Source organism: Micromesistius poutassou (assembly GCF_964030765.1).
Source record: "Micromesistius poutassou genome assembly, chromosome: 14".
NCBI lineage: Eukaryota > Metazoa > Chordata > Actinopteri > Gadiformes > Gadidae > Micromesistius > Micromesistius poutassou.
Genome location: NC_140284.1, coordinates 18,707,669 through 18,730,168, shown reverse-complemented (window position 1 = coordinate 18,730,168; position 22,500 = coordinate 18,707,669). Strand labels below are relative to the sequence as shown.

Genomic DNA, 22,500 nt, shown 5'->3' with positions numbered 1-22,500 from the left:
ACAAAGAAAGTATGTTGTGGAAAGGGGGCTTTCAGACAAAGGTTATTCTCTTTTCCATCTGGAAGAAAGTTTCTACCTGGCAGTAGATGGTATGTTCTGTACGTTTTGATTGTACAGACCCCATGTATATACGAGGCAGTAGATGGTACGATCTGTACATTCCAATGGTATGGACCCCATGTTTTGAGTATTTTCAAGTCTGGTGAGATTAGACACAAGTCAAAACATACAAAGGTGAAGAGCTACTGAATGTACGTATACTATTTTTACTATTGCTACTACAAAACTACACCATTCATTTCTTCTAATCTGCCGTCCAAAACCCCCCCCCAAATAACAAAGATGTTAGTATAACCCAAGTGCTTACTTTAACCATCCAAAACAGAAAGCCATACAACATTAAACATGAACGACACAAGGTGACATCGCAGCCCGAACCGTTTCCGTGGTGATCAAATGTTTTCATGATTCATCATTCGCGTCAGTACTTTCAAAAAGAAGCTGAAGACCACAAACAAACAGGGAGACGATGACAATCCCAGTCAGGGTGGCCAGTGGTGGGTGGAGGACCAGAGGAAAGCCAGCCCAGCGGCACAGGGTCAGCTAGAGGCATCTGAACCCCAAACCTCTATGGTGGGGCCGCGAGGGGCCGTCCTCACAGTTTGGGGGTGTCTGTAGGGGCCAGAGGGGCACGGCCCCGGCTGTAGCGTGGAGGACGGGTCCTGTTGTTCATGGCGTCATCACTTCCTGTGGAGGGCGGACAGATTTAACCGTTAATATCGCTGAGCTGGGCCGGTCATAATCCTTTTTTGAAAGACTGGATTTAGAACGGTTGAGAAGAGTTTCACAATGCGACCGCACAGCCTGGAGAGGAACACAGGAACAGATGCAGCGGCAATCACATCATCACACGCAATGTCTCTTATATCAGCCCCTCATCCTCATTTCATAACAGCCTCGCCTCAAGTCATGCACACTGCAAACGGAATCGCTCAGACAGCTCCTTTGCCGGGTGTTCATTTCATTTTAGTCGATAGAATATTAAAAATGTCACGCGTAAAGATGTGTACTGCGCAAGCAAAAAGCATGTACATTTGGGGAATTATTTTGAAATAAAATATTTTATAATGGTCTCTGCTTCAGTGTCTAGTACCTGCTCTAGTGTAACACAAGAGTAGAGATCGGATTAACTACTAGACAGTCTAGTAGTCTCTACTCTGGTGCCTATTCTCTACTAGAGCCTGACTAATACACTGGTTGGCCCATTTGATCAGCCATACGGTTAATTGGTGGCTTTCGCTCATGATTTGAATGGGATGTTGCTGTGGCCCGAAGCATTTCTGGAGAGTGGGTATTAAATCCAAAGGAGCTGATCCACCCCGAAGATGCCACAGTATATATCGAATAATGGCTGATACATCTGTAGTTTGAATATCTGAGTGATACATTGATATACACAATTGTTACTCCCTGATATGTTTATCAGCCCCTAGAATCCAGTATTGCTCTGGCTCTAGTCCCTAATCTTGTCTATAGTCTCTGTACTGTTGTCTTAGTCTCTACTCTGACTCCCTGTGGTAACTAAAGATCCAATGGAACTAAGAAGGGGTACTGGCCCCTGGGTCCTGGCCAAATTGGCCACCACCTGGCTCTTGTACCAACATCTCCTAGTCTCTAATTGGATTGTGTCATTCTTCACCTCCCATGCCGTGTTTCACCCAGTTAGGTGCTACACACTGGTAGTGGAAGAGGTGTCATACCCCCACACACACACACACAAACACACACACACACACAATGTAATGGGTCATTTGAGTATCTTGAAAAGCGCCTTATAAATGCAATGGACTAATTGGACTATTATTAATTATACTCTGGTGGGTAGGCTCTACTCGTATCTACTAGTATTTACTTTGATATCTACTCTGTGGCTTAACTGTAAAGGTCGCGCAATGGACCCAACGACAGCTGTTCCCCACCCCACACCCCCCCCCCCCTCCCCTCACATACTAGCCAGCCGGGGGAGAAGGGGGGGGGGGGGGGGGGAAACAGGATTTATAGATCCTGTACCCCATAGAAGGGTTATGGTGTTCAGGGGATTCACTCTCGCTACAACCCTCATCGACACACAGCAGACACTGAGCTGCGCTCGCTCACACACACACACACACTCGACGATCCACTTATAAACTTATATTTCATTTATATTTAAATCAGTGGCACGGTGGCAGAGATAATTCAGAAATAATGCGTTTCCACAGAAGAGCAGTTCAAAGCATGATCAAACATAACCAACCGCCCCCCGCCCCCCCCGCCGTGTACGTCTCAAGGCAGGGTTAGTAGGAGCAGTGCAGTTCCAGACACATGCACTCGGAGCCCGGGTCCATACTTACATGGCGCTGGAGAGGAGACGCAGTGTGTTAGCTTCACCCCCCTTCTCTCCCTCTCTACCTCAAATAATCCCTCTCACTGCCATAGTCCATCAGGGACCCTGCCAGGTCAGTAAAGTCCTCCAGGGCCAGACTGCTGGAGTCCTCACCGGAGTGGGGCGGCGCCGCCGCGGCGGTGGTGGTGGAGGAGGAGGAGGAGAAGGCGGCCCAGGGCTCGGGCTCACGGTCATCCTGGCGGTCATCCTGGGACGAGGACGAGGTCCTGGGGCCGCCTTGCTTGCAGTAGTTCTGGGAGTTCTGGGAGTTCTGGTAGTCGGGCGTGGCGGGGTCGTCTCCCAGCGACGACTCCCTCGACTGCCGCCGGTCCGGCCCGTTGTCGCCGGAGCCCCGCCCGCCGGGGGGGGCGACGACGGCATTCCCGCTGCCGTCGCTGCTGCGCGAGGCGCCGGCGGGGGGCGCCAGCAGCACGTGGTAGAGGCTGGGCAGGCGGATGTCCAGCCGCACGCCGCTCTTGACGAACAGCTTGTTGTTGAGGGTGTAGAGCTTCTCGGCGATGTCCAGGCCCAGCATGAGGGAGAAGAGGCGGGCCGTGTAGCGATCCCGCGACAGCAGCGCGTACAGACGCCGGCGACGCCACGACACGTAGCGGCAGTCCTCCTCCGCCGTCAGGGTCACCTGGGGGTCAACGAGGTCCACGGGATCTGTCAGTCAACCGGACTCGCCCCCGAACTCAGTGTTTGAAAGAACGTGGCGGTTCCTCTTGGATTGTCAAATGCAGATTATAAAACGGGTGGCTTAAATCAAGCGATCTGATTGGTTCCCAACTGTTGTATAATGAGCGTATACACACAGCTATGACGCCCGTTCAGTGTACAGAGTTCAGTATCACTCCGCGCCTAACTTGAACTGTTGTTTATTTATATATAAAAGCGATAGCATAGTTCACTGAAGCCTAAAAACATGTTGATTGCTGGAGAGGGTGGAAATGTTGGCGAACCGAGCTACCGTCTCTAGCCTTCTCTCTGAAGGATGCTACGGTGTGTTGCATAGCAACCGCCATACACTTTGCAGGCAGCCAGGAGGGACTACTTTTTTGTATTTGTTAAAAAAAAATGCTTTTCCGACTTTCTCGCTTTTTCAAAATTGAGGGTGTCTATGACTTTCATTTCGCCATACTTACGTAACCGTTTTATAAAAGCAATAGATCACTTCAGTCAGTGGTATACGCTCATTATACCACAGTTAAGGGGGTCGCCGTCCCTCCACGCCCCTTAACTGTGGTATACCACATATACCACAGTCTGTCGTGATCTATTGCTTAAGCATGAAATCGCTAACTAGCATCTCAGGTGAACCAACCTGGAAGTTTCCCTCTTCGGTGGGTGGGAGGGACTCCCACTCTGGGGAGTCCAGGAACTGGTGGCGGTGGATGTAGTGGAGGAACTGGCCCTCCAGAGAGACAGAAATCCTGAGGGGGGGGAGGGGGGGGAGATGAAAAAAAAATTTATTCACTCAAACTGAAGTAAAATGTAATTGTGAGGGTGCTGGCGTGATACATGGACAGAGATAGTCAGGGTGATGGAGTGATATATTGACAGACAGTCAGGGTGCTGGAGTGATATATGGACCGAGATAGTGAGGGTGATGGAGTGATATATGGACGAGATAGTCAGGGTAATGGAGTGATATATGGACAGAGATAGTCAGGGTGATGGAGTGATATATGGACAGAGATAATAGGGGTTCTTCGTTGAAAACATTTAATTTAAAGGGGATATAGTATACCACCAGGTGTAAGTGTGATTAGCCATTACAAGCTGTTTGCTCATCTATCCGGACTAGGTGGACACCCCCAATTGTGATGTCAGAAGAGGCAGATTTTCAAAACGGCCTGTAACGGCTTATCACACTCACACCTGGTGGTATAATATGTCGCCTTTAATTTAATTAATTTCATTAAATTATTTTTAATTTGCAAAGTGTAACATTTGCGACTAGCCTGTAGACTAAAGTACTATACTAGTACTACTTCTATAGCTAATTTAATATAGATATGAATAGTGATCGATCCTGATTTCAATAATGTATTGAATAAAATCCCATTACATCACTCTGTTGAGAATCGTCGAGAATACGATAACACTGCCTAACCCCTCCCACTCAGCCAAGCTGAGCTAGATTGCAATCACACAGTTGTATAGCCATTTATAGTCTGTTTTATTGGTCAGAACACTTTCATTTTGTTATTTTCTATTCTTCTCCGGCCTACTCGAGGGAAGGGAGAGCTCAATCTTACACATTGCAACTTTAAGATTTGCTTACAATAGGATGCCTTTTCTTTTAGCACAAATAAGAAAAAGGCTTTGAAATTAAATAAATAAATGACATCAAGTTGCCGGGTAACCCATTGAGACTAAATGTTTGTTATTGCAACTATATCTTTTTACTCTGATATGAGTTTTCTCTCATATATCAGATATGAGAGACTCTGCCGGGTATCAGTTTTGTGTGAGATCCAAACTGTGAATGCATTTTTGTGTCAATGAATACAAATTATGATTCTCAAGTTATCAGTCCTTAGTTATCAATCCTATCAGTCTGTGTCTGTTTGACAGGATTCTTTCTCAGCTAATTCTGCCGTGGTCATGAAACATTCTGAACACAACCAACCGGCCTAGTGGGTTGTGTTCAGCCTTGCAGTTCTCTCCCTCTTCCTGGTTCATGCCAGGCAACTGTAAGCAGTCCCCTTCAAGGTCAAAACTAAACACAGGAAGCTATCTCTTAGCTGTTGCTGCTGTATCCACTGTATATCATCTGCATATCCACTACAGAGTGAGTGTGAGAAAGTAGTTGAACACACTTAACGTTCAAGTAGTGGTAATACAGCAGCCCTTATCATTTCCCGTATGCTTCAAACCTGTTTTATGGAGAGGTTGTGGACAGTGCTTTTACTCCTTCACATTCATATCAGTTGTTTTGCTGTGTCTATTTACATGAACACACTTGTCGTTTTATATGAACAGCACCCTCAATGCTATGCCCTTGTATGAGTTTCTTGGTCTTGCACCAGGACAAATTCCTTGTATGTTAATTACTTGTGTGACTTGGCTGAGAAACAGATTCTGATTGGTCTTTATCATGGTATCATAAATACAGTCTCAAAGGCCTGTGGTGATTGTGGCCAGATTTCAGAAGTGCAATGTGGAATGGGAAAATATTTCCTCTCCTTAGAGAGTGACTATAAATATAGAACTTATGAAACTGTTGATATACAAGCTAGTATCAACATAACAGAACCATTCACAGACCAAAATACTTACTACGTGTGCAGTAGTACTCCGCAATTCTACTGCACGAGACAATATCAGGCATTTGAATTACTTTTTCTTTATTTCTTTATAACCTGAATAGAAAACACTGAATGTGAAATATGTGCATGTAAATACGACTACTACTAATTATATAAAACTAAACAAATTTAAAAACCAGACAAGCGTAAACTCCCCTTACCTCCCAGACAGCAGGAAGGAGAGCTGATCGATGGGCGTCTTGCCTTCCACGGAGTACGTGTCCCCAGCCTTCAGCTCCAGCACCCTGTCTCCGAAGGCCCCCGACACCTCCTGGAAGACCTGCACGGGCACGCCCAGGGGCAGGTACACGGCCTGGTACAGGCTGCCAAGCTCTTCGCTGGCCAGGCCCTGCTTCCGCAGCCGGTGGATGAGGTGGCAGATTTGAGCCAGGCAGGCCAGCATGAGCAGCAGGTTCCAGGTGAACACATCCACACCGCACACGGTCAGCCAGCCCCACAGCTGCATGCACAGGAAGGAGGGCACCATGAAGCCGAAGATGAAGAGGCAGCCGTGCGGCCCGCTGCCTCCCATGTAGCCCAGCAACAGGATGGTGTTGCCCAGTTGAAAGATGGCACCCTCCGTGTTATTGGTCCAGCCGTCGCAGGGCTGGTGCCCGTACACGAGACCCCCGGCCAGGGAGGAGTTGTCTGAACTCATGTTTCCGAGACGCACCGGGTTGGTGATCCAAACGGGGGGAAGGAATCACTGGTCAAAAATGTCCCAACTTGGGACAGAATCGTAAAATAAAGGTCTGGCCTAAAACGCATCAAAAATGAATTAATATTTGTTCCCTGGATGTAGAGTTGGAAACCTGTTGATCGCCTCAACTATCTTTGTTTATCTGACCAGAAACGCATGTGGAATGTTCTCTCCTTATGCTCCCCCTTCGCGGACATGGAGCCCTTACGTGTCCAACGTTAAAGAGTACTCTCCGCTCCTGCCCCTAACCCAACTAGGCTGTTCTGGAGGGCTATCCCCCAGAGGCAGGGAGAATTGTGGGGGGGGGGTGACTGGGACGGACGAGGCGTGGTAACAGAACCCCAGCGGGATAACCATGTTTGGAATTGAAACCCAAGAAGAGGCAGAGACAGAACACAGGCCTGCTACTTAACATAGCAGCACGTCACTGGACACAGAGCAGGGAGGATAAAACACCAGGTGATGGAACTACAAGCTGGGAGTGTGGGGAAAGGCACAGGAAAACACTCGACTCGTTTCTAAACATGCAACACCTTTAACTAAAACAGCCACTCGCTGTTAAGAGATGTGCATATATAGACACTGAAATACCAGGTCAGATTTCAGAATAAAACCAGAGCCAGCCCACTAGCCCTGGGAACCCCCAGCCATCTGACTGGAAGACCCCGGCATCAGACCTTTAGATGTGGCAATGTGGCTGGGGGACCACTTTTTCAAGAATTGTGTTTTTAATTTGATGGTTTAGATATTGCAGAACATTTTATCAGATTATTTTTTTTACTACCACGATTTAGAGATTAAAACCAAATCTGGCAGAGGTTGGCTTTTAATTTGCTGATGCCTAGACCGCAATGCTTTCAACCAACAAGCAGAGCAGACAACCCATCCAGTTTCCGGTACATGGAATGGTCAAGTGGATCGGGAGATCAGCGCCAATTAGGCTAATGTGTAATTTAAAGTCCTGAGCAGTTTGGTTAAGGTGGCGAGTTCAGCACACCGAACGCCAGGCTCTTGGGGCACCAGAACAGTGATTGAGGAATGCAGATAAAGTGTTGCCTCTAGCTGAGGGGGTTATTTTAAGAACAAGTGCATACCAGGAGCACAACTGTGGTAAGCAACCCTCGTCACAGGGAGAAAGTAGTGACCTTTAGTTGTAAGATCAGCGGACATTATGGATTCATCTATGACAGTCATTCCGCAGAAAACCCTTTAGTGAAGAGCGATTCTGGGGTTTGTGCTAGCCTTCATGAGTATGCTAAACCACTACGGAGCTGGAATAGTACAATAGTTGCACTTTGCATATTTTCTGCTCCTAGTTGATAAGACACAAAAAGCCCTCTGAAAAAGACAAGTAGAGTTGTATTTTTTATAGTTTTATTAAATACCAAACAGTGCAGTCACACTTTAAAAAAATGTTTGACAAAAACATCACCCCCCCAAAAAAAGAAAAACCTCAGTGTTTGACAAGTGTCCCTTTCCATGATAAATAACATCCAGATCCTCCATTCACACCAGCAATCTGCAAGAGAAGGACACAACATTAGCCCAACGTCAAACGAGCAACGTGGCGGGTCACCCATATGCCATAGCTTAACAGTAAAGTCATGCTGACTTAAAACGAGTATGACAGGTGGGGTTTCAGTCTAAATGAGGGTGAATCAAAATGATGCATATAGTGAATATGCACCATGAGACAGCCCAGTGGCTGGAAAGCCAACAGATCACCTTGAGCATGTGAAACTGGTCACAAGGTTTAATATAGGGGTCTGGGATTGACGGAGCCGTCCTAGCTCATTTCCAGCAGAGGGAGACAGTTGACCTTGGCGCTTTACCCACTTGCTTCAGAGTTGCACAAATACAAAAAGGAATCTACCAAGTGGGAAAAGACCCCACGGCTAATTCCGTCACTGCAGGTGACATAGGGCTACAGTTGTAGTGGGGGGGGTAGGAAAGTTTTGACTTTTTACTCACCATACACACAAAGTAGTTAAATCTTGAAACCCAGAGACCTCATGCATACTTTATGTTCCTCGATGAGGGACGAGCACTGCTCTTCTCCCCTTTCAATGATACTGGAGAGAGAGCAAACAAAAAAACAACATTAAATATTGACATATAGTCCATGTTTCCAACAAAGCAAGGTTCATTATGCACATTGCAGTACCAATGCCATTTTTAGCATTTGCAGCAGCATCAGAGCTAGGCTAGGAGGAAGTAGAGCAATCTATGACAATTGACGCAAGCTGTTCAGAAATGCAAACTTGGTTTTGTCAAACATAGTTTCCTTATTAGTCTGGTTGTAAAGCAAACTACACTATTGATTACGTTGGCTCCTTATTGTGTAATTATACCAATCAGTTAAATTAGTCTTCAATTGCAGTTTGAAAATATATTTATGAATAATTATACAAAATGTTATTCACTACCACCAAAGTATCCTTGTAGCCACTTAAAGCTTTAGGGGGATGGAGGATGGTGACACGTACCAGGCATCCCTGACTTTCTTGGTCTCTGGACAGGCACAGCAGGCCTTCAGAGGCTTCTTCTCAGCGACCTCGGCAGCAGGGGTCTCAACACTGGCGGCGGCAATGGAAGACATTATCTGGCTGCAAAGATAAAATATATAGAGATATATTAATAATGTAGCAAAAGCAAGCAGTCAGACATAAAGGCCAACCCAAAATATTGAACGTGTATGTTGTACAAAACTAAGGAAATGCGTCACACTTAACGTTGTAGGCCTACGACATACCAAACATAGCCTGGTAAATATTACTCTAAAAAATTACTTTTACAGACATTTGACGTTTCACCAACGACAGACTACAACAATGCCTCAGACCTGAAAATACCGTTCACGCAAACAGTCAACCATTTAATTAAAACTAGGACTTTGTCATCGTTATGAAAAGCTCCACTACATAATAATCATAATGTTGCACATTAAGCGTTTCTCTACACAGGGTTAGTTCAAGAATGGATCCAATACAAAGACGAGGGTACACATTATACACAGACATGATATCCACAAACAATGGCTTATATTAGATACCAACACAAGTAAAGTAAAAGGCAAGAACACTTTCCACCGCCATCTTCCAAAATCCACATGTCCTGAACGCACCATCAGAATGAGCATCAGCCAAAACGTGGACTGAACTATAGCTATGATATGACCAAATTGGTACAAAGCAACTAAATCAGCACAGACACAACGGTAAACAATAACGCATATTACTCACATAGTCGAGGAGGATTACCGGTGAATGTTGTTCAAGTTCAAGCTTGGCGCAGACGCTGTAGGTGATTATGTGATGTAATTGTCCTTCCTTATATACGCGCATGTCCAACCAATACAGACCGGGACTTCTGGGATGTGTAGTCCTGGGACCGCAGACGTATTATGCACTAAACAAAACAGGTGCTGTGTCTTTTAACTAAAGTAACTTAACTAAACTGATTAGTTAAATCACTGTGCCGACGTCAATTTAGCAACCGGCGTTTCCTTATGGATCATTGAAATTATTTGTGTATGAATTTATGGCAAAATTATAATCTTTGCACATGTGTGTGGCTAATATAGTCATTGGTTCACGAAGGCAACATTTCTGACAATGACAATTGTAAAAAGTGAAAGTATTGCTTCAGTATTATTCGTTAATTTCTTTATGTTGATTCTAAAACGGCACGTGACGCAGTTTGCTCATATGTGATCCATTGCTGTTTTTAATTGAGTTTAGTTGGACAATTGGCGATCCGAATTAGATAGCATCAAATCATTTATATAAATATATACAGCTGTCATATAAACAGGTTATACAGCAAACTCATGCCATAAAGAGGAAAACGATGGAAAACGTGGTTCAAGAGACACAGAGATCGACTGACCGTTACGGCCCCCAGGACCCCTGACCTCGACCCGGTAAATGTCGAGGACCATGTGGTCACCGTTGCACAGCGGTTCGATGAGTGCTCCGTTCCCTGGGGTATGACTGCGAGTAATGAATGCTCTCTCAACCGCTCTCTTTAAAAAAAAAAAAATAGAAATATCAGTTGTAGCAGGCATAAATAAGCCTAAACTTCATTTGGAGAGAGCATGAAAGAGGTCAGTTTATGAAACTAGCCTACGTATTTTATCAGTTGCATTGATGGATACATTTTCTAACATATTGTCCTTGAACTAATTTGTTTATATTATTTATATTTTTACAAAGGAGGACATCCTAAAGACTCAATAGAGGGAAGCAGGAGGTCTTAAGGTAGGTAAAGAAAAGAGAGTGAGCCAGAAAATATGTGAAAATGTTTGAAAATATGTCTTCATTCATGAATGGTTTGCCAATTACCTTTGCCAATTTAATAAGCCTATCTGACTGACTGATGTGTCTAATTTACACACTTTGTGTAAATACAATTAATCACTTTATCACTCAGGTGACTAATGACCTTGGCCTTGGGTTCTTATCACACAAGGTGTGATTAGTATCCATTAGCATATATTCAAGTATGAATATTACAATTTGTTCCTAACAGATTTTATTATGTGCTGTTCATGGTGGCCATCACGTTTGAAAACCTCACCTCCATTCCCATCGAGATGGTTCCATGAGGAAGAGGAAAGCTCCAGCCAGCTGGGCTTCAGCATCTTCTGTGATGTCCTGTTCCTCGTTTACATATTACTGAACTTCAGAATGGGCATACTGAGGAAAGACGTGGTGTGTGTGTGTGTGTTTGGTTTTTCTAGGGGGTTCACACAAGCTAATTATTTAGGAAGACACTGTTGTTACTTTAGTGATTCAAGCCACGTTTCCACCAAATGACCCAGAAATTTTAGTCCTTGTTGTCTGCGTTTCCATCGCAGTGTGAAGACCCGCAAAGGTAAGGCAAATTTAAGTCCATTTACATCAGGCACATAACGAATATACAACATGAAAAAATAAGAAATACTGGGTGAAAAATCTGCCAAAAAAATCATCACAAATTTGCGTCAACTATCACTTATGACGCAAATATGCTGCATTCTTCAATGCAAATCGCGGCTGTCGAAAAGACAAATGGATTCAATGGCGTGTGATATGCATGTGCGTGCGCATGTGTCTGCGTTCATATGTGTGTGTGTCTCCAACACCGAATGCTACTTTGGCAGAGAAGTACTCGTTTTTCTCTGTACTGCTGGGTCTCCTGCGTCCCGTACGGCTCCACAGACCCACCTACCAGTGGGTCCTCCTCCGCTGCGACATGACAGGAGGATGTGATGATGACACCAATCTCAACAACACACAGGGCTTGACAGCCAGGAAAACGTTCCAAGTAATCAATCCCCAGTGTGCCTCCTGCCGTGCACCGGGCGGGGTAGAGACTCGGGTGATCGTCAGCATGGTGTCCGGAAATGCTCATTTCTCACACATGGTGTCCGATGCGGGGACCTCGAGCAACATCTACAAGAACAATGACGGTTCCTTTGTGGTAGTGGCAGTATTTCGGTGAGGTAGAGACTGTGTATGTGGTAGTGGCAGTATTTCGGTGAGGTAGAGACTGTCTATGTGGTAGTGGCAGTATTTCGGTGGGGTTGAGACTACTGTATGTATTTGGTGTTGGCAGTATTTTGGTGGGGTAGAGACTATGTATGTGTTAGTGGCAGTATTTGTGTGAGATAAAGGGTATGTATGTGGTAGTGGCAGTATTTGGGTGAGATAAAGGGTATGTATGTGGTAGTGGCAGTATTTGGGTGAGATAAAGGGTATGTATGTGGTAGTGGCAGTATTTGTGTGAGATAAAGGGTATGTATGTGGTAGTGGCAGTATTTGGGTGAGATAAAGGGTATGTATGTGGTAGTGGCAGCATTTGGGTGAGATAAAGGGTATGTATGTGGTAGTGGCAGTATTTGTGTGAGATAAAGGGTATGTATGTGGTAGTGGCAGTATTTGGGTGAGATAAAGGGTATGTATGTGGTAGTGGCAGTATTTGGGTGAGATAAAGGGTATGTATGTGGTAGTGGCAGTATTTGGCTGGGGCAGAGACTATGTTAGTGGTAGTGGCAGTATTTGGGTGGGGTAAAGGGTATGTATGTGGTAGTGGCAGTATTTGGGTGGGGTAAAGGGTATGTATGTGGTAGTGGCAGTATTTGGCTGGGGCAGAGACTATGTTAGTGGTAGTGGCAGTATTTGGGTGGGGTAAAGGGTATGTAGGTGGTAGTATTTGATCGGGGTAGAGGGTATGTATTGGCAGTATCAGACGTTGCCCATCCTGCCTTCCGTTCCCTCTCCAGGAGATCCTGGCGGTGATGTATGGGATGCTGTTGAAGAAGGCGCCACGGTTCAAGGACCAAAGTGCCAACTTCATCAACGCTGTGCTCTTCAAGCTGAGATACGAAGTGTTCCAGGAGGAGGACGTGATCTTCAAGCAGGACGCACCAGAAGACCGCACATTCTTCACCAGCCACGGCCACATGAATCACAGACTTCTTCCAGTGGGGAGCTTTGTGATGGAGACTACTTTGGAGGTGGGTGGTGGGTGACACACAGATAGCAACGCACAAAATCTCTCAGCTCCTAACACTCAGAACCACTCCTTATCTTTTCTCATAGCATAAACCCATCCTGCTACAGGATGCTACGCCTCTCTGGACCGTGGCGCTATGTCCTATATCTGCTGCATAGAGGATGCTATGTAGCCATTTGGCATCCGCTCCATGACCCAATTGGGCTTCTCTGGAAAAACACAACCATACAATTGCGTCACATGCCAAGTTAGTCTTACACACAGTGAGTGTTGTGTGTGTCTGTGTGTGTGTGTGTGTGTGTGTGTGTGTGTGTGTGTGTGTGTGTGTGTGTGTGTGTAAGTACGCAGGTGAGCTGTGCTGAGGCAGCGCGCGCTATGAAATGCTGAGCTATTTTTTTGTGGAGAACAAGCTGCCTGCTGAATTAATGAGCCTGGGAATTCGTTCTCCACCCTAGCTGTCCTGTGATGAATGGTTGGCCCGCATCGGAACCACAACCTGCAGGCTGGGGTCCCTGCTTCCCTCGCTGTCTCCTCCCCTCCCCCTCTCCCTTCTCCTGATGTTTACACTCTTGTTTCATCACTCAGGGGAGAGAGCCCTGCAAGGGATTACACACTGTGCTCACTTTTGACAAAGCGCCCTCTGGTGACACACTGACTGTCAAGCTGTACTCTCCCTCTCTCCCTCCCTCTCCTTCTCTCCCCCCCCTCTCCCTCTCTCTATTTTCTCTCTCCCTCTCTACCCGAGGTATGCCTGGGGGCCTGGGCCTGCTGGCATTCATGGCGCGAGCGCTGTCTCCCCGGCCAGCTCTTCTCTCTGTCAGTGGACAGCCTGCACCAGGTGCTGCACCATAGCTTCCCCCGGGTCAAGGAGCAGCTTGAGGGGGCCGGCCTCGTGTGGCAGGAGGCCCTAAGGAGTAAGCGCCTTGCTGTTCAGGGGGTCTCGATGTTCTCTATGACCCCCACTAGAATGTAGTGGTTCTAGTCGGGTTCTGTGTAGGTCAGTGGTCGTTTTAAGCAAAATGCTGACTGCCAGTTTTCCAGTGGCTGAGCATCAGAAGACCACTGAAGAAGATAAATGAGGAAGGGCAGTTAGAGTATCATTACATTAGACCGGGTACCCCCAGCCCATTCTGCTGCCGATTTGAATCCGCACTGCAGAAGGGACTGGAGAGGAGCAATACATTTCTTTCTGCTTCCGATACGCTTTTGCGGGAGCCAATCGCCAAACTGGCTTTTCCCCCTGGCGCGCTATTGGCTGGTTTAACACAATGACGACAGGGAAGCGACGGCAGGCAGCCAGTTGCGTACAGTCATTTGAACTAGGCCTGTCAATCACGCCTCTTGTGCAGAAGAAAATGACAGCAGCCTCCCCAGACCAACGTGCAATCTACGATTGAGCTTGGTCTGGCAATAGCCAGGCTATTGTTACATAGTTCATACATACATATATAATGAACATACATAAGGACACATATACATACTATACAGATATTTACTATAGAAATACATATATAATAAACATGCATAATGACACATACATATATAATACACATTTGACACGTGTTACTTATATAACGACACATTTGTCACATTCATAACAGCTTAAATGTCTGTAACTTCCCGCGGCGGCATGGATGTCTTTGTTTACCCATAAGCCACAACAATGTGCTATTCCAGACAATATGTGTGTGTTTGTGTCTGTCCATGGAGCTTAACAGGATTCATTCCAGATCATGGATCAACACAACACGCACATACACATATACACACGCACACACACTGTCTCACTCACACACACACACACACACACACTGTCTCACACACACACACACACACACACACACACACTTGGGCACGCAAAGTAACAGCTGCGCTTGTAACAGCTGTCCTTGTAACATGGCTAACATGTCCTTCGGGTCAAATTCTACCATTGTAATACATCCCATAATTTAATGAAAATGTCTCAACCTTTATCCCATCAGCGTTCATGAGAAAAATATAATAATAACAACATTAATAAGAGTCAATATGTAATCACAATATTGAGAATGGTAAAATGACTAAAAGAGAATCTGTACAGTATCAGGTATTGATGAGGTGACTAGAGTATCTGTACAATATCAGCTATTGCCAAGGTGATCGGAGTGCAGTACAGGTATTGCTAAGGTGATCAGAATATACCGTATCAGGTATTGATAAGAAGATGAGAGTATACTATATCTGGTATTGACTAAGTGAGTTTCTGTACATTGTACATACTGTGCATACAGTTTCTGTCAGGTGTTGATTAGGTGACTGACCAGAGTATTTACAGTTTAATTTGTCAGATGACAAATCTGCCATCCCAGCTGCCCTATCTGAACCCATCCTGACTCCCCGGCCAGATGTCTTGTTCACTAGAGGATAATTGTGATATTTAACCCCCCTCCCCCCCTCCCCCCCCACACACACACAGACACACACACAGACACACACACGCACACACACAAACCCAACTCCATTGTGCTTCAGAATTAATGTGGCCGACCCGTCACTGTGTCCTTGACGTGGCTTGATTCATGTGTTGGAGAGACAGACGCACTGAATAGTTGATGGGAAAGAGAGAGAGAGAGAGATAGGGAGAGATACAGACATAGATAGCAAGAGATAGAGGGAGATAAAGAGGGAGTTGGGTACTGATAAGGAGCAGGATACAGACAGGGAGGTACAGACAGATGGAGAGAGCGAGTAGGGCAAGGGGAGGGGTTAAAGTGAGAGAAAGATGACGCGAGAGAGAAAGAAAAGTACAGAGAGGGTTTACAGAGAGAGTTGGCGGAAGATAACGAGAGAAAGAGCTACAGGGAGTAACAGAGAGAGATAAGGGGAGGGTATAAAGAGAGAGAAAATGACGTAGAAAGAGATAAAAAAAATATTGACGGATGGAGAGAGAGAGAGGAAGGGGACGGGATTCAGAGAGAGAGAGAGAGCTACTGGGAGAGGTAATGGGCGGTACAGAGAGAGAGGTAATGGGCGGTACAGAGAGAGAGGGAGAGCGGGAGCGGGAGCAACTGGGAGAGATAAGGGGCGGTGCAGAGAGCGCGAGGTAAGGGGAGGGTACGGAGCTGACGGGAGACTGTGTGACTCAGCCCTGCTATAAGAGCTACACCAGCAGGGGAGTGGGGATGGAACGATACCTTGTTGACAAGCAGGAAAGCAGGTCGAGTCCCACTCACAGCACAAGCCAAGCTCGCTCGCGCCGGGAGCCTGCCAGACACAATGGCGTGTGTGGCTGAGCAGTAGCGGTGCGTGAGGGCACGTGAGTGTGTGTGTGTGTGTGTGTGTCTGTCTGTGTGTGTGTGTGTCTGTGTCTCTGTGTGTCTGTGTGAGTGTGTGTGTGTCAGTGTGAGGAGGGGATGGAGAAGCCGAGAGCGTCAACGTCGGGGTCCTGCGGGGCAGGCAGCAGTCGGGCCACCAGCGGCTGGAGGTCCCTGCTCCTCCCCCAGCTGAACCGGCAGTCCCTGTACGTGTACGGCAGCGAGGTGGCCGTGGAGAAGGAATGCATCCGCCAGCTGCAGAGCGGAGTGCTCGTCATACACCCCTTCAGCCTCCTGAGGTAACGCCGGTGCTGCCTCGTACTTTATCTTGCATAACCGCACTGAAAAACATCGGATGAAAAGTTGGACCATTGACGTCATCAGAATATGTGCTCCTGTGCTCTAATGTGATCGGAGGTTTGCGTTTTCCAAAGATGACCGATGATGATGACCGTCTATATGGTCCAACTTTTCCACGTTTTTTGAACGGTGTTGATGTTGCAGACTGTGTCTTTCCGCCGCACGAATATGAAGCATCTCTCTCTCTTATGTTAGAAAATAGCATGTCTCGGTTTCCCTCTAAGGTAGGACTGCAATGCTGCTCATACATTTTACTTTATCCAATACAAGACTCCAGAGTGGAGTACTGATCATCCATCCCTTATTTCTCTGATTGCCTAGCCCTAGTACAATACTTGTTATCCAAAATATGTACTTTGTTTATGAACAATGGGGTATTAAATCATTATTGCATAGAATAAGATCTTACTGTGAGGTTAACCTTACAATTGATGGGATCAACAATTAATATGTTCTGATTATGTTTTACTGTCATTACTTCTTATAATGATTTATAAGCTCGGACATAGTTTAATAAGGCATAAACATTTGTACTACTCATAATGAGGTATAAGCTCGAATAAGTACACAGTATTAATATTATTACTGCTCATAATGTGTGACTGTCGATACCTGGCCAAAGGGGTGAGATTTGGACGATCTCGTGCAGGAGTAGCAACAGAAGGATGCTGGGCCAGTCCTCTTAGGCCCCCATGAGGAATATAATATGGAAAGCAGAATAATCCAGAACTTTATTCAGCGTGATGGTCATCGCCTCTCCCTCCCCTTCCTGATCACCTGACCTAGCTTCTGGTCAAAAGGGTAACAGAGCAGAGAGAATTAGATGGCAGACTACACTCCCTGACCACCACACATCTTTATATATATAGTTTTGTCTCTTTCTTTTAGCCCTTTTTTTGAGTCACAAAAGTTGGTTGAAGAGGAGAGGGAATGATATGTTGCATAGCATCTTTATGTTCTTTATGAGGCCGTGTCGCCTCGATGGTCAGCACACTAGCAGGTGGAGCTTGCCGCCGAGCAAGCTGCCTGGCGTGTACACCATAAACCATAAGCCATGTGGAACCGATCGATTCGTCATCACACAGCGGATGTGGTCCCGTATTTTATCCATTATTTACAGCTACAGTGTCAATGTATTTAGGGAGCATAGATCCAGAAGACAGTAGAAGAGCGAGTACGTTCGACGGCAAAACCTGGATACAAACAATGTGAGGAGTCAAATGTAAGTCAAATCTAGAACGCGTCCCACATCTACCGTGCACATCACGGAGTAACGATGACGATGTTTGTGTCCAGGAGCTACTACATCATGTGCATGATGGCCATCACGTTCCTGAACCTGATCGGCATTCCCATGGAGATCGCCTTCCTGGACGGGGTGAACGGCCTCGGATGGGAAGGCTTCAACGTCTTCTCCGACACTCTGTTCCTCATCGACGTGGCGCTCAACTTCCGTATGGGCATCATACCCGAGGACAGCGAGGTAGAAGAGGGAGGCCATTGGGCTCTCTTCCTCTCCACTCTCTCTGTCTCCCTCTTTCCTTTCTGTCTTTCTCTCCTCTATTCCTCTCCCATGACAAAATACATTTTCTATATACATATACAAAAACCATCTCATTAAAAAAGATATCTCCCTCCTCTCTCTCTCTCTCTCTCTCTCTCTCTCTCTCTCTCTCTCTCTCTCTCTCTCTCTCTCTCACGCTCTCTCCTCGCAATCTGGAGGACTAATCCCACCACAGACGAGCACATGCAGTCCATTTTTGACCCCGTCAGTAATCCCCTTAAAATACGAAGGAACCAGATTACCCACCCCCTTCCAACCCAAAATCCACCGTGGACTCTGTAGATGACCACCGTCACCGTGCCATGTTTATTTGGTTTATCTGTAAAGCAGATTTCGGATGTTGGGTGAATTACAGATAAATACAAGCATGGCGCCTCCAGTGGGGCATTAAGGAGATGATATGTGGTGTATTTTCTGACGGGCGACTCATGCCAGCTTCTTTGAAACCTCTTACAACACTCCCGGGTTTTTCTGTAGACGCGTGTTTACTCCCAGCCCTAGTTTCCGTGTTTGTGCGTTTGTGCAAATTTTTAATGATGTTTTGAACTGACGTTTGTGTGTGTGTGTGTGTGGGGGTGTGGGTGTGGGTCTGCATGTTTCCAGAGGTTCCATTAACATATGGCGGTTTCCCTCCCGCTGAGATGTTGTGAAATATTAATCTAGACGTTTCAGTCCCTATTAGAATCTCAGCCTTGAACTCTGAGCCCTGTAGTCCTGTGTAAATGTACCTTATTCACTGGAGAAATAAGTTGCCTTCCATTCATTTTATTTTCTGCTTCTCCAAAATAAAGGGTCTCATTGGCAAATCAGCAGCCCAGGAGTCCCCCCCCCCTCCCCGCAGCCCCCCACATCAGTTTCTCAATAATAAAAAATAATCATTTGTGACAGTTTAAAATACAAAGGATGTGTATCTAAGGATATACCTCACTGTCACTGTCACAATTCAACTCAACAGGTCTTGGAAAAATAGTAAAATGTACGTGTACTGTTGTGTGTATTTTCTCCGGTCCTGTGTGGCAGGTAGCCATCCTGGATGTCAAGCAGATCCGCGTGAGCTATCTGAGGAGCTGGTTCCTACTGGATGTAATCGCAGCCTTCCCCATAGGCTACATCCTCTTCTTCGCGGTAAGCCTTGACTCGAGCCTGTGTCCTTCCCGGTGGAGGCAGAGCGAATGCCAAAGCGGTGCGTGTGAAGCGCCATTGTTGTTGTGGTTGAAGAGGAAGGCGTTTGTCTCTCGTTCTCAGGACCTGCAGTACCACAGCCAGGACAACCCGTCCAAGACCAACAAGATGATGAGGATCCTGATGTTCGTGCGGATCCTGAGCCTCATACGCCTGGTGCGCGTGTCTCGCCTGGTGCGCTTCTTCAACGAGGTGGAGAAAGTGAGTGGAGGGGGAGCCGCACTCTGCATTAGAAACCCTATAGTCCTCACCCTGCCTCTCCAGTTGCAGATCCCCTGACCGGCTCCCCGCATCGGGTGACTTCTCCGAGGCGGCTCTCAGACACAGAGCGAGAAAAACGCTACTCGGACCTAGGCTATCGATTTCTGACATTCCATCTGGACATCGACAAACATATTACATCTTTGTTTATTCTTTCAAACCCACAGCTAATTTAAGACTTCATTCATGCTTTCTGTTCATTCATTCCACATCCTGACACCATTTGTTCATTCTGGCCTCTGGACATTGACGTCACTGTTGAAACGAGAGCTTGAGAAATCAGTAACACCGTGCTCCACTTGGACCAGGCTGTTGAGTTCTGATATTTCATCTGGATAGACATAATAAGACATACATAAATAATAGATCTTGTTTACTCTTTCATGCCCACATTACTACAGGACCTCATCATGCATTCAATCTCTTTATTCATCCTCTGATTTCTGGAAATGTATTAATCTACAGAGTCAAAGTTTATATTTTATATGTATATTTAGGGAAGTAAGCTGTTGCTTTAGTCCAAAGTGACTTTACAACCATTCAGACACTGCCAGCAGTGTCAACCACACATGCGACACCGGGGATGGAACTAGTAACGTTCCGGTTTCAAGTCAAATGACTTCACCACCTGAGCTAGCGCCTATGTTACGGTTGTTAAGGTGATAGAGCTGGCATGGGTTGGATTCATTTATCGACTAACCAACAGCGAGCAGGTGGTGCTTTACAGTGTGATCCTCCTCCCGCTCAGGTGTCCAACGCCAACCTGGAGGTGGTGCGGCTCTTCTTCCGCATCCTGTCCCTGTTCATGATGATCTTCCTGCTCTGCCACTGGAACGGCTGCATCCAGTACTTTGTCCCCATGCTGGAGGAGTTCCCCTCTGACTGCTGGGTCCGCAAGGAGAACCTCATGGTGGGAACCCCACGAGATCAGGAGATAATATCTTGGAGATCATGGAACCCCTTCATTCCCTCTATCCTCCATGCATCTTACTATCATGGAAACCCTAGAATCATGTTCTACTGGAGTCATGAATTATTATGAATCCTTTGAATCACATGACGATGATTTAATGGAATCGTTAAATGTAATGGAATGTCGTTAAATGTAATGGAATCCTGAAATGGCAGACCCTTGGAATCATTGAAGCATTGAATCATGGAATCATGCCTCATTAAATCACAAACTCCTGGAGACAAGGGAGTGAATTATAATAGCGGGGCAATCATACTCATATTTCTAAATTACATTAAAGATCCCGTTTTTTTTTAATCGTGACTCACCACTTTTTTTTAATGCATGCGTGCTTTCCAACATCATCCCACGATATCAAAGGGATCCCAGAGCTGGAGGTCATTGTTGGAGGATGAAGCGATTGCGTCTCTTGTGTGTGTCTTTTTGTGTGTGTGCGCAGAACGCCACGGTCAGCGTTAAATACTCCTGGGGGGTGTTCCGCGCCCTGTCTCAGATGATCGCCCTCTCCTACGGCTCCATGGACGCCCCCACTAGTACGACCTTTATTCCTACACATACACCCCATTTGCATACATATGGCTTCCTAGTATCGCAGTGTGCATGCAAGCTTAAGGCTTGCTTTCAGGAGAGATCTGCCCCACGCAGTGGTTATCTTTGGTTGGTTTGGTTCTCGTTTCCTCTCCCCCCCCCCCTACGTAGACGTGTTGATGTTGACGCTCATTGACTGACTCTGTTCTCGTTCTCCCCCAGACTATGTGGAGATGTGGATCGTGATGGTTAGCATGATCTCAGGCTGCATGATGTACACAGTGCTGGTAGCTAACGCTACCACCATGATAGCCAACACCGACCCGACCGCCAAGGAGTACAAAAGCAAGGTCTGCATGTGTCCCTGGTCCCTGAGTCGATGTTTTTTCCTAATACAGAACTTGGGTATTACCGTGGAAGTGCATGTGACTCGTTTGTGTTAGCATCCTGACCAGTAGAGAACAGCATCCTGCAGATGCCTGCTCTAAGCTATTAATGTTAGCTGTTGGCATTCGCTATTAGCATTAACCTTTGCAATTAGCTTCAAGTGTTACCTGTTGGCCATAGCTGTTAGCGTAAGCTGTTAATGTTAACCATTAGCTGCAAGCGGTTAACTGTTAACTGTTAGGTGTTGGCAACTTCTTACTGAACATGCTGCAACCTCTTGTTGGTGTAGATGTGTCGCCTGGAGCACTACATGACCTTTATGAAGCTCCCTCCTGAGCTGCAGCTGAGAATCAGCAGCTACTACCAGGCACGCTATGGTGGGAAATGGTTTGATGAGAACGACATCATGGACACCGTTTCCACCGCACTGAAAGAGGTAAAAATGTGTACTTGTTTACCATGTTCATACTGTCTTCAAGGATCTACCGGCCGTGAACTAAGTTCAACTATGCAGTGCTAAACTGTGCTATGCTAAACAAAGCCATGCTATCATTATTCTATTCTTTCTTCCCAGCAAATCCTGCTGTCCATGTGCAGCAAGCTGTTGCAGAAGGTGCCCATGTTCGAGGACCTGGACAAGAACTTCATGAACGCCGTGCTGGTGAAGCTGAGGTACGAGGTGTTCCAGGAGGGAGACGTGATCTTCAGGCTGAACTCCCCAGGGGACCGCATGTATTTGATCGACCACGGGCAGGTCAGCGTGGAGACCGACTCCGTGGAGAGGGAGCTCTGCGATGGGGACTACTTTGGAGGTGGGTTCCAACCCCCCCGAGTTCACTGCAGACCCTGCAGTGGCTTAGCGGCCACTAATAGGATTTTAGATGCTACTTCTCACACACGGCAAAGGGGGACTCAACCACGGCAACGACCGCCTGGTTGGGAGCGGTCGGGAGTCTTGCTCACGGGCACCTCAACCTTAAGCTGGAGAAGCTGGGGATTGAACCAGCCACCCTCA

The 22,500-nt window shown here is 46.4% G+C and overlaps 3 protein-coding genes across 3 annotated transcripts in view; 1 reads left to right on the top strand and 2 right to left on the bottom strand.

Moving 5' to 3' along the window:
- Positions 1–6,676, bottom strand: part of popdc2 (popeye domain cAMP effector 2) — a 7,236-nt gene extending 560 nt beyond the window's left edge. Inside the window, exons 1-4 of the mRNA XM_084478793.1 lie at positions 5,901–6,676; positions 3,750–3,858; positions 2,394–3,065; positions 1–747 (exon numbers count right to left, since the gene is read on the bottom strand). The exon at positions 1–747 is cut by the window's left edge and continues 560 nt beyond it. Coding sequence (XP_084334919.1) covers positions 2,448–3,065; positions 3,750–3,858; positions 5,901–6,397 — 1,224 coding nt within the window. The 5' untranslated portion in view covers positions 6,398–6,676 and the 3' untranslated portion in view covers positions 1–747; positions 2,394–2,447. The remainder of the gene's footprint in view (positions 748–2,393; positions 3,066–3,749; positions 3,859–5,900) is intronic.
- Positions 6,677–7,773: 1,097 nt separating this feature from the next.
- cox17 (cytochrome c oxidase copper chaperone COX17) lies at positions 7,774–9,787 on the bottom strand. Its single transcript, XM_084479026.1, has 4 exons — positions 9,682–9,787; positions 8,926–9,045; positions 8,411–8,511; positions 7,774–7,958 (listed from the first exon to the last, which is right to left on the bottom strand). Exons 2-3 carry the CDS (start codon positions 9,036–9,038, stop codon positions 8,427–8,429), a joined length of 198 nt encoding a protein of 65 aa, XP_084335152.1. The 5' UTR covers positions 9,039–9,045; positions 9,682–9,787; the 3' UTR covers positions 7,774–7,958; positions 8,411–8,426.
- Positions 9,788–16,269: 6,482 nt separating this feature from the next.
- The window catches only part of hcn5 (hyperpolarization activated cyclic nucleotide-gated potassium channel 5), a 7,178-nt gene continuing 947 nt past the window's right edge, over positions 16,270–22,500 (top strand). The window contains exons 1-9 of the mRNA XM_084478435.1: positions 16,270–16,529; positions 17,887–18,073; positions 19,175–19,279; positions 19,400–19,537; positions 20,346–20,507; positions 21,010–21,103; positions 21,321–21,448; positions 21,775–21,921; positions 22,060–22,297. Coding sequence (XP_084334561.1) covers positions 16,330–16,529; positions 17,887–18,073; positions 19,175–19,279; positions 19,400–19,537; positions 20,346–20,507; positions 21,010–21,103; positions 21,321–21,448; positions 21,775–21,921; positions 22,060–22,297 — 1,399 coding nt within the window. The 5' untranslated portion in view covers positions 16,270–16,329. The remainder of the gene's footprint in view (positions 16,530–17,886; positions 18,074–19,174; positions 19,280–19,399; positions 19,538–20,345; positions 20,508–21,009; positions 21,104–21,320; positions 21,449–21,774; positions 21,922–22,059; positions 22,298–22,500) is intronic.

What these genes read in the sequence shown, in the direction of transcription:
- cox17 (XM_084479026.1), bottom strand. Translation starts at nt 9,038, where the DNA reads ATGTCTTCCATTGCCGCCGCCAGTGTTGAGACCCCTGCTGCCGAGGTC. An exon ending in AAGAAAGTCAGGGATGCCTG is followed by an intron (nt 8,512 to 8,925) that starts GTACGTGTCACC and finishes CTCTCTCTCCAG; the next exon opens with TATCATTGAAAGGGGAGAAG.